The 12398-nt window shown below is 39.8% G+C and overlaps 1 protein-coding gene across 2 annotated transcripts in view; it reads right to left on the bottom strand.

Moving 5' to 3' along the window:
- LOC149087991 (sodium-dependent proline transporter-like) overlaps window positions 1-12398 on the bottom strand; it is a 118775-nt gene that overhangs the window by 33083 nt on the left and 73294 nt on the right. The window contains exon 1 of one of the 2 annotated variants that reach the window (XM_089243448.1): window positions 6739-7182. The exons of the other annotated variant lie outside the window; for it this stretch is intronic. Coding sequence (XP_089099574.1) covers window positions 6739-6777 — 39 coding nt within the window. The 5' untranslated portion in view covers window positions 6778-7182. Of the gene's footprint in view, window positions 1-6738; window positions 7183-12398 lie in introns of those variants that run through there. 2 annotated transcript variants of the gene reach the window in all.

The following is a 12398-nucleotide window of genomic DNA, read 5'->3' as shown; positions in this document are numbered from 1 at the left end:
TAGACACATTTATTGATGTGACTATACATTCACTGATACTTTAATTCTAGCTGTGGTCTAAAACCATTCATCTAAAAAAATTGTCACAATTTTTTGAAGAGCCATTGTTAGTGATACTAGAAAAGCACTGTTGATGGGTGAGTAGTTTATTGAGAGCTTCATAAAATACTTCACATGAGATCTTTCTGTCTAGACGTTTGAAAAATTTAATTTCCAAGCCCATATCGGTTAAAATGCCCCAGGGTGAAGATGCACAGACCAAAAACCTCTTTATGAATGATATCCATGGTACCCCCCATTTCCACGACGGACTCGACTGACCTAGTACCATATTTTAAAAATGCATAGGACAGCCTGAGACCGATTTAAGAAGTTATAGCCTCAGGAGATAAGAGCCTGGTGGAGAGAAGCGGGGGAAAAAAAGTCATTTCCGGTCACGGGATGTAATAAAGGGGTCGATCATTTTTCTCTTACAGAAACCACATGCCCATACCCAGGACCTGCAACCTGCTCAAATGAATATGAATTAAGACTAGCAGCAGTACGTTTAAAAATACCCAACATCATAATGACAGTGAAGTCAATGGCAGGCGGCGGCGCGTCGTATAGTGACGTAATACTCAAAAGTTGACAAAACTCGCGGGTCAAGGAAAACAGGGATGGTGATGATATCGACAATAATTACGATTAAAAATAAATTTCGGTGGCAACACTCACACCGAGCGTATACTATTTTTGTGTGCGCGTGCGTGTTGTGTTTCTGTATGTGAAATGTTTACAAGGCTTTAGTGAACTCGAACTCGTCAATCTAGGGTGTTGTGTTGCAAATGTCAGACGTCTTTCGACGGCTCGGCGCGACACATTTCACATCGATCCAAACCGATCAATCCAACTTATGCTGAGTAGCTGTCAATATGCAATTTCTGGTAAACAACTGTTTTTGCTTTCCATTTCACACATTCAAGGTTTTCTCTCATTAATATTATTATTTTAGATATTGCGACAGTGCAAGGGAAAAAATTTCATGCAACTAGAGAAGTGTATTCAACCGAACTTCAATCATTTCATAATTTCTAACATTATTTCTTTACCTAAGGTTCCCACATCCTATAGCAGCCACCCAAAATAAACAAAGGAAAACCGATCAATTTCGCGACCTGTGGGTCTATTTTCAATTAAAAAACGATTATTAAATATTCTTCAACAAAATTTTGTAATTTTTTTTCAGTGGTGCCTTGACCTACAGGACCTGAGCCCAAGGTCCTGAATGAAACGGGTAATAAATTACATTGTTTTATTTCTTTCGTTCAATTCTTAGTTTCTTCTTTCATTAATTTTCGGTTTTTATTTCATTCATTTTTAGAAGTTTATAATCAATATGAAACTAAAGATGAGAAAGATCGAGGGCGAAAGAGAAATCCACTGCACTGATCTTCCTCCCCTGCTATTTCTAACATGCGAACAAGAAAATAAGTATTTTAGATCTATCGCTGATACTTCAAATGCAGATCATCAAAACTAGTTGCATGTACGTAAAGGGAGGGAGGGGGGGGGGGGTTAAAAGACATTTTAGATCAGAGCACTGTTGAAGAAGCTAAAAATAACCAAAAAAAAAACTGGTTCAATAGATTTCAGAGACGCTATTGTAAAGAAATAATTGTTGCTGGGAACGTTGCTAAACACATTTATGAGAGAATTGCTATTCAAACGTTTCAATGAAAAAAGGCTGACTGTCATAGATGAAGCACAGAAAGCATTGTTGATATTGAAGGAGAAGGATACATTGTTGTCAGCTTGTCACTAAAGCAAGAAAGCACAAAGATACATTGTTGACACTGAAATAGGGAAAGACATTGTTGACATTGAAGAAGGGAAGACATGGTTGACATTGAAGCAGGTAAAGACATTGTTGGCATTGAAGCAGGGAAGACATTGTTGACATTGAAGTAGGTAAAGACATTGTTGATATTGAAGCAGGGAGACATTGTTGACATTGAAGCAGGTAAAGACATTGTTGACATTGAAGCAGGTAAAGACATTGTTGACATTGAAGCAGGTAAAGACATTGTTGACATTGAAGCAGGTAAAGACATTGTTGACATTGAAGCAGGTAAAGACATTGAAGCAGGGAAAGGCATTGTTGACATTTGAAGTGAAAAAGACGTGGAAGCACTAAAATACATTATTTACATAGAAGCAGAAAAAGACATTGTTGCAATTGAAGAGCAAAGATAACAAAGTGTAAAGATGCATTGTTGAAATTAAAGCGCAAGAGACATTTGGTCATTCCAGTTCGTGAGAATAATTGTGAGATATTTCAATTACTGGAATACACAGCACGTTTATTACTGCTTGAAACCTAATTTCTAATTATTCCGCGGAAGGCGCAGCTCCAGGGTTTCACGTGCGTTTTACGAAAATGTTTCTTGAATTCCGTGATATTCAAAAACTAGAAATATGTTTTATTGGTTTTGCAAAAAAAAATAAAAAAGCAATTATCACATGTACATTTATTTTCGTTTGGGTTCCGCGAAACAGTCTCGCAACGATCAAGGAAGGGTTCCACGAGAGCCAATAAAACGTTGGAAACCTCTGACTCCTGAAGCAATCAATACCAGTCCATAAAATTTCACTCTCGCGGTGGAAGCATTTCTGGAACCAGCAGAGTCAAAACACCGGTAATTAAAACAACATCGAAGACCAGTCGGGACCGAAGACCTACCTAACAAGTCGATCAAGAAACAAGATCAACGGGAAATCGTTAATTGAGCTGAAGAGCAAGAGAGGAAAAAAAACATAAAACAGATGAAAAGATTGATTTCGCAACATGCCTCCTTCCTCCCCCCCCCCAGATTGGGTCAGACCGCAACAGCAGGACAGCTACACGCGCGCACGCACACACACAGACCGCAACAGACTGACCGCATTCCTTTTACCTCAGACGGGGTAGAGGTCGAATTTCCCATAATAACGAAATGTAAACAAACTGTGTTTTGTCTGCGGGAAGTGACGGAAAGTGATACCTATAACGTCTATACTAGGTATAGACGTACTAAAGCTACTATTTCGGGGGGGGGGGGGAATTAAAAGGATTAATGCAGAATCATCTTGTAACGAGCCCGGTACGTTAATTATGTCCATTTGAGTGCCAAATTACATATCAGTGCCAAAATTGTAAATAACAATGCGTACCCTCCCGAGGCCATTTTGCCATCTGTGGGCTACACAAATTTTGTCCCTCTTCTCCAATTACAGTCTTGACCACTCATTTTTCAAATTTGCCGCACCGGGTAAAGCTCGTTTATTTCTCGCAAAGCCCGCTCAGAGACCCTCACTTCTGCAAATAAGTCTGTCTCTAAGTCACTCCCTGCTAGCACACTTCCTTGGCATCCTTTGGTCACTCCTAAGCTCATACACTCTTTTTTTATCACTCGCTGACCTGGTTCTTCGCTCTTTAGGTAACTCCAATGCTTGCATACTGTTTTGGTCACTCGAATGCTTGACACTGTCGTGGCCTCACACACATGCCTGCACACACTCTAGGCCGATACTGTGGTCACTCACTGCTTTCGCACTTCGTTCCATAGACACGATATATGATTTATGTTTTCACCGTCTGCGGAATATAGAGATTTCGCCGTCCTTGTCCCATTCTACCAATTTTCTTGACCATTTATTCCACAAATCTGTCACCCCCTCCGAGCTTGCCGCCACGGGCTATGGCAAGCTATTAGCCCCCCCCCCCCCCGTACGCTCTTTAATGGTGAAAAATGGGACGGCTCGGTGGTTCACTTGTGTCCCAAACCGAATAAACCACAAAGACCAGTACTCTACCTCCACATGACACACACAACCAAACCTATCCCTTGTTCTTCATGAGTCAGTCTACTAAGGTTTTCCCCCTAGTTGTTTCGGTACCGGAAGAGTTACAAAATCGATTCCGTGTCACCGGAAAATCTCCTTTCTCATAAAAACGCATCGGACCCGTGTCCCATTTTCCCACAGCGGCCATGATTCAATAAAATGTCGTTCCCAAGCATTGTTGAGCAATTTACCTTCAAACAATGGAATTAATTTTTCCCCCGCAGGGGTTATCTGTGAACAGAAACATGATAACAGTAGACAGAGGAAATAAAAAGTTAAAAATACATACAAATACTTTGTATTAAAGCGGAAAATGATGTAGGAATAATTAATATGATTAAGAGGGGGGGAAGCTTCTCACTCCGGAAGTACTTCCGGTTGATTCAAAAAAAAAAGACTGCTACGAAGAACTAGAACAGTGTTTTCTTTCGCTCAACAAAACGTTACGCAATTGATGTGCGTGTAGGTTACACACACACACACATATACGAAGACCCGGATTTACCTCTTTAGTGTTATTAATGAAAAATGAGTAGAAACGCTACATTCGCCCGACAGATGGCGATAGGGTGAAGCCATCACGCCCACGGGCAGAGAAAACTATAGCGGCACATCATCAACAAACATTGGAGCGTGCTTTTGCTGCCAAGTGAGTCTCTTTACAGGAAATGCGAGAGCCCCCCTTTCTCTGTCTCTTAAAACCGCCACGAGGTGCATATAAAAACCTGGATGCGAGCCCGTTTTTAAAAATAGATTCAAATTCTACAGAAAGAATAAAACCGTAAATGTCAAAAAGCGGGAAAAAAAATCCATAACTAGAAGCGAATTTTCTACAAGGCATCGTCATCCATCCTCTCTTTCTGCCCTTGTATCGAACAAACGAGGAGTGGATCGATATATCCTCCATAAAGTAAGACGCACGCACGCACTAACTCACAACGCACACATATTTACGGTTGGCGTGTTTCGGTTCACACTTCGGTTGAGGCTTATTATTACCACTGATTTGAAGAACAAACAAACGTTTCCATTTTGTTTCGTAACACACAATACCACGAGTCATGCGTACTAATGAAAAGCATTTGACCCCCAGAATTAATATTTCTCATCAAACATGCATTCCGGCACCTCAGCTCCTCCATATCAAATCAGCGGCGTCAAATTAATGGGAAGACTGAATTTAACGCCCTGCACATCAAAACGAGCTTGATCTGTCTAGTACATCCCTGTACTATAATCTCAGCTAGTAAAAAAACTCGAAGCACCACCACACAATTGTGGTGTGTTTGATGTTACAAAAAGAAATCTAATTTTCTTCTTAGGTTTAACAACAACAGAGTATACAGTGACTCTTACAAAGAAGAGCATGAACAAGTGGGGCATTTGCCCAAGGCCCCAAAATTTAAACATATGTTGACTTAAAGGCCAGTCGTAGTCCAGGCTCTGTCCCTGGTGGGATGTAAGCCATTTATCCGGAAGGGTTGGACCACGCTGGAGAGTGCATATGTTGACTGACGAACCAAGCATCTTTGAACTAAGTAGCAGGAAGGTTCCCCTAATTGCCGTTTTGTCAAGGGCGTCTTCATGTCTAAAAGTCGGGAAGTCCCGAAATAGGTAAGAAAACCATCCATTCATGAAACATTGTAAGCATTAAAAAAAATCGTAATTCGAAACCAATACACTTAAGTATGTAACGCTAATGGAAGTACTCCATTAACAAAATTTACACGTAATAATAACCTAAATAAGTTTAGGGTTCCATCCAGGGCTGTCTTTAAAAGCATCATGGGAGCCCCTAGTGCCAAGTGATTTTTCTGATGCACCTACCGAGTCTAGAAATACTTTCCCACCAGTTTACATGCTTATTCTCGAAAATGTTAATCTGATCTCATATTTTCATGAGCACCTCCCCCCCCCCCCGGAACTGGTTCCATCGGGGCTGGCGCCCCCGACTATGAAGGGCGTATATTTGCCTTTTCGAACACTCGCGGGCAGAGGCGCCGACATGAAGAAAATATTGGGGGAAAGGGGGCGCTGAAAGTTGCTGCTTGTTCCGTATATACGGAACTCAAGTGCGTACGCAAGAGGCAGCACATTATTGTTTTCTCAGAAATAATTGGGGCGGGGGCTGATTCATTCATACCGAGCACAACTCCGGTCTATCACCCGGGGCCTCAAACGGCCTCGGCACTTAAGTTCTGGCGCCTACGCTCGCCGGGTACATAAATTAATGTGTCCTGTATGACCGAGTATCGAATTGCGGCCGTTGGGTCCATCAAACTCATCACCACGAGACTTAACAATCACAATGTTACTACCACAATCAAGCAATGGTTACGTACTTCTTTTCCGACTTATGCGATTGATTATCACCATTATAACAATAGAAAAACACTCTTGCATGATATAGGTAAACATTCTGAGCGCCATTTATAAAGCTGGAAAAAAAGAATGCAATTTATATTCCACGGAAAGCAGTGAACAATCATAAATGTGAAATCATCGACCATTATGGACATCCAATCAGTCGAATTAACTGCATGGAGCCTGTATTACAATTAACAGAGCAGACGACAGGATGATCAGACGACAGAAACCAATTCCCCGAACACACGAAAAAATTAAAGCAGAATACACGATAAGAAATCTAGTTCGAATTAACTGCATGAAGCCTGTATTACAATTAACAGAGCAGACGGCAGCAATCGATTTCCCGACCCAAGAAAAAAAATCAAAGCGGAATTTATGAAGAAATCGAATTCCGAACAAGAGATTAAAAAAAAAACCTAAATTGCAATAAATTATTAATAAATTTAAAATTTAAGCACATAAAAATAAAGCACCGTAAAATAAAAGAGCAATGTCAATATTTACCTTCGTAAACTTGAAAACTCTCCCACCACTCGCATCCATTTTCTCTTCCGAGTCTGAGAGAAGTTCGTAAATATATACGAATATATATAATACGCAACAACACGGTATTCACTGAAAACACTGTTTTGTTTCTCACTCGGATTTCTTTAAAATTCACACAAACACGAAAATTTAAAAAGAAACAAACAAAAAAAAAAGACACTGGATATGTACAGTATCTCAGAAAGGTCTTGACGCGGTTTCACCTCTATTTTCCTTCAACAAAAAAAATACACACAATAATTAGAGGCGGTAAACAACACGGTTATCAAGTTTGTTTTTTTTTTCTCCTTCGTTTTGCGTGAGTGTATGAATGGGAATAAGATTCCCAAACTGGGATCCGAACCGATTCTTCAGGGAGCTTATGGATCGAGAACCTCACGGATAGACAGACACTCACTCACTAACTAGTATATAAACGCGTCGTTTCCCGCTTCGCTCGGAGCTTTCCCCCTTTCCCCTCCCCCTTCCCTCCTGTATGGTACCTTTTTTCTCCCTGCTCCGCTCCCCTCCACGCCGACCGTATCCTCTTCCCTTCCGCCTTGTTTCCTCTCTCTCTCCCCTCTCCTTTTCCTTCCCCCCATCCTCATACGTCACAATACATTTTAGAATGGCAGACTGCGGGGGTAAAAGAGCCGTCTGACCAATCAGGGACCAGAGATCTTCGGCGCCATTCACCCCATTGGTTGAGGTTTTTTCTTTCATTTTGGGTGGGAAAATGTTGTACACGTAGAGGTAAAAAAATATATATAATGATGATGATGTTGGCTCGTTTCCCGCCACAACGGGGATCCCTTTCTATTTTATTATTACTATTTTATTGTTATATATTTTTTGTATTATACCCCCTCATTTTTTTTCATTACTTTCATCATCATCATCGTCATACCTTGCAAGCGGGTGGCCGACGGAAGGAATTTCTTGTACCAGACGGAATGTGTTTGGGTGCCCTTTTTTTTGTATCTTTGGGAATACATTCCACGCTGCGTAACCATTTATGTACAATGTCTGTTTTTCAATTTATTCCTGCGTTCATTGACTATTGTACGATCAGGACCCGATTTTGGCTTAAGGGTACGTACTCTCAGGTCAGTATAACGTAGGGAGAGCAGGGGTTATATTGGCCCGCGGGCGCTGAAGATATTTTTCTCCCGTTAAAAATTGGTTCCCCGAGGATTTCCTGGACAATATCGATTAATTTTAGTTTGTTGTTCAGTAGAATATTTATATCACTGCACTATTCAAAAAACAGGGTGGTTCGAGTTTCGTCGGAAACCCCCCATTATCGTCTGTAATTGGCGAAATTTTGCTTAGAGCATTGTTGGAAAGCAAGCTCCAAAACAATTCACTGTGCTTCGGAGTGATTTGGTGTAAACAAATGTTTGCCTGAAGCATTGAGGAAGAGCAATTTTTGTCAGGAACGTTGTCGGAAAAAAAATTGTCTGGAGCATTGTAAACAAAAAATTCACAGGAGTATTTTTGAAAAAATTCACAGGAGTATTGTTGAAAAAATTCACAGGAGTATTGTTGAAAAAATTCACAGGAGTACTGTTGAAAAAATTCACAGGAGTATTGTTGAAAAAATTCACAGGAGTATTGTTGAAAAAATTCACAGGAGTATTGTTGAAAAAATTCACAGGAGTATTGTTGAAAAAATTCACAGGAGTATTGTTGAAAAAATTCACTGGAGTATTGTTGAAAAAATTCACTGGAGCATTGTTAAAAACAAATTTGTCTTCAGCATTGTTAACGTTACACGAAACATTGTTGGAAAAGCATTTTCAGGAAAAAAAATTGTCCAGAGCTTTTTCAGTCTGGAGCATTGTTGAAGACAAATTTCAATCTTTAGCGTTGGTGAAAACTTTGCATAAGGAGTTGTTGAAAAGCAATTCTTGTGTGGAGTATATTGTTGGGAGCAATTTTTGCCTTGAAAGTTGTTGTGGAGATTGACACACAATGATTTCACACAATATACTTTATTGTGTTAAAATATTGTTTAAACCCATGTGCTTTAGGGCAGGGGGTATCCAACCCGCGGGTCGCATATGCGGGGAAAGAACAGATTTAATCCATAAATCGAAGTAACATTTTTCACAGATCATTCGCTGAATATACAGTACCTACTGTTTATTCTCACACACTTCTTTGTAAAATTAGTGACATTTCGGATTAACGACCTCTCTCGATCTGCATGCGTATGTTTATGTGTGTAGGAGCTTCTTCAATCAACTCAAGCAACATTTACATAAGTAAATATGGGTGCGAGATGTATTTATTGACTCCTGCCCACGTCTAAAGAAGAAGGCCCTGGGGATCACTTCACGTGTAGGTTATAATTTTAAAGACGAGAACATATAATGAAAACACACCTGCTTTTGGGTAGTAGGAAATAATACTTCAATTTGCAAAGTGTTCTCTCAAGTCAGAATTATGGAACCAGATACTGGTTTGAAGAACGCATTCCTTCTGTTCGTCCCTAAGGCCGGTATTACACTATAAAAGTTTGATAAAAGTCCTATTATAAAACTTGAAAAATGCAGCCAATGAGGTCAACGATTGCATTTCTAGAATGTAACCAATAACCTTATTGGTTAGATTTTTCAAGTTTTATAAAAGGGATTTTATCGAACTTTTATAGTGTAATACCGGCCTAAGAATAATTTGAAGCATTATCCAAAAACGGGCAAAATAGTTATTTAATCTGACTCAGTCGAGGGCCTTTTGAAATACTAGGCTTACTCGTCAACCATTTTTGAAGGAAAGTGTGACGCTATTATTATCACTGTAGCTAATCACTGTTTCTTCTTCTGCTGTTTGTTTTTCAACGATTTTTGACGTCACTTGGATTGGCAAAACGAATTCCTAGTTAAAAGATCGAGACCGATGAGTCCGCTTCCATATCTAGGCTCCTTAACACAGTCGACTCACATTAGTTAATATCCAGTCCACCAGTTAATATCCAGAATAACTTGTATCCAAGCAGTGTCCCTCTCAATGACGAAAATACGGTAGACTCTCGCTGATTCGGCACGTATCAGACCAGGACGTGCCGGATTACCAAAATCGCCATCAAGGAACATTGGGCTAAGGTGGGCCAGTGTGTAGCCAGCCTATGCCACTGGTACTTCATTGCAGAAGGAGGAGGAGGCAAACATCGAAAGCAAATATTTGCGGATGACTATTAGACCCGGCTGCTGGACATGAGTGTGGCACTAGCTTTTAGTACGGATTTACGATACCCACCAGTGGCAACAACACGCGAACATTTTACAAACTACCGGGTCTCAGCGATCAGCCGGCAATCATCCACCCCCCCTTCATTAAAATACGATGAATCCCTCGCATTCAAACTGCGACAGTGGTAATAGTTGATGCATTATCAGAATATACTCACTTCTTTCACCATCATATTCACACCACGCCAGCTTCCGACTTTTGCTTTATTTCATCGGCTGTTGATGTCAAAAGTAGGAGGACGTGATCACAATTATCTTCTGACTCGACCCAGGGCCAGCCTTACCAGACGCGGGGACCCGGTGCGAAAATAACAGCGGGTCAGAAACGTCATAATAATTTCGAGGTCCCTTAGGCCCCGATTTTACATACTGTGTAGAACAGGGAAATCGGCATCAAAAAATTAGTAACAGGAATGCTGAAAAATGTCCATGGCACTTTCATTCCAGCCCCCCATGAAAATGCACAAGAAACAAATGAATCAAGAACTGGTGAAAATTCAGAATTTATTAAAGAAACAATTCCAGAATAGGTAGAAATTCAGAATTTATGAAAGATAATAAATAATTCTAGAGCTATTTCTTTCTGGATAAAAATGCGGAATCGCCGAATTGTTTCTATCTGGATGAAAAATCAGGGTTCCAGAATTGACAAAAATTCAGAATTCCAGAATAGATAACAATTCAGAATGAATGTGAAAAATGCGAAATTCCAGAATTGTTTCTTTCTACATAAAAATGCAGGAAATTCCAGAATCATTTCTTTCTAGATGGGAAATAAAGGATTCCAGAATTGAGGAAAATTCAGAATTTATTAAAGAATTAATTCCAGAATAGGTAGAAATTCAAAATTTATGAAAGATAATAAGTAATTCCACAATTATTTCTTCCTACATGAAAATGCAGAATCATTTTTTTCCACCTGATAATGCAGAGTTTTAGAATGGATGATAATTCAGAATAAATGAAAATTTCCAGAATTGTTTCTTCCTGGATAAAAATGCAGATTTCCAGAATTGATAAAAATTCAGAATTTATATTGAAATTATATCCTTTCCGTTTAGTAAGCGCCCCCCCCCCCCGAAAAAAAACCCCGTAGGGCCCGGTGCGACCACGCCTGTCGCACACCCCCAAGGACGGCTCTGACTATAAAACTACGGATATACATTATTCAAACGAAAAATAAATAAAAATAAAATCTTCATCGACGAATCCTCGTCTGGGAGAATGGAGTGTGACCTGTATGTGCTTTGCTTGTTACACACGAAACGTAATTCATTCACGAAATCAACGTTAAATCGTTGCATTGTCTCTCGAATATTAAAGTTGGGGGGGGGGGAGGGGGAGAAATAATCAAGGGTTAGTGACTCAATTACAATTGCAATGGGCGTGGTTTTTCCAGTTAATGAAAGAGACAGAGGATTCATTTTACTTCTAATATACAGACAATCGGCCAATCCCCGACTTTTACCAAAATCCGTTTCACGCATCGTCCGGATATGGAAATAACCCCCCCCCCCCCCACACACACACCGCAATCGGAAACAATTTGAATTTCTGTAATAAGGGATCAGACACAGGAATGAAGCTTAAAACATTTGTGCCAAATTTCACCGAAGTAAATCTTTTATAAATTCTTTGAAAAAACGCAAATATAATTCATTCAGAATCAAAACATAATTCATTAAGAATCTTTCAATTCGCAACTCGAAAAGTCCGTAAGTCGGCAGTGGCTGCCTTGAAAAAAAAGAAGTCTTGCTTCGATCTTAGTGGTACTTGGCGAAAAAATTGCAAACAAAATGCATGCCTTGGTCGGGAATTAGTCTTATGTGATTGTTACTTCCCATACACCCACTCATAGAGGCGTACGCAAGGAGATTTGGAGGGTATAGAGGCTTGTGCCTCCCCTCATCCGAACAAACTAAAAAAAAAATTAAATTTTTTAAATCTCTTCACGTACAGGCTTTTGGCATCAAATTTGGATAATCTGCATTTGAAGTATCGGTTTCCTTGTTCGCATGTTAGAAATAGAAAGAGGGAAAAATATTAGTGACAGTATATTTCACTTTCTCTTTTCACCTTCCCCCATTTGTTTTTCTCCTTTCTCAGAGCTATATAGTGGGAAGATGCATTACAGGCATGGGGGGGGGGGGGAGGGTAAATCACTAAACAGGAGTATAGAAAGAACGAGGAGGGGGGGGATAAAAGAACTTCCATTCATAGGGTTTCCATAAAGCTTCGCGATGGTGAGAAAATAGATAAAAGGAAAGAAAGGAGAGCCGGAATTAATTTCATCCATTTACGTAATCATTAAAGGGTTGAATATTTTGTTTTAAAAAAAAATTAAAATATCGAAAGGAAGTACCTTTTATATGCTGTTTTAACAAT

This window comes from Pholcus phalangioides, unplaced genomic scaffold (assembly GCF_987345545.1).
Source record: "Pholcus phalangioides strain wild (caught in Gottingen) unplaced genomic scaffold, Ppha-v1.0 ptg000003l_1, whole genome shotgun sequence".
Taxonomy (NCBI): domain Eukaryota; kingdom Metazoa; phylum Arthropoda; class Arachnida; order Araneae; family Pholcidae; genus Pholcus; species Pholcus phalangioides.
This window is presented reverse-complemented; position numbering and strand designations above follow the sequence as displayed.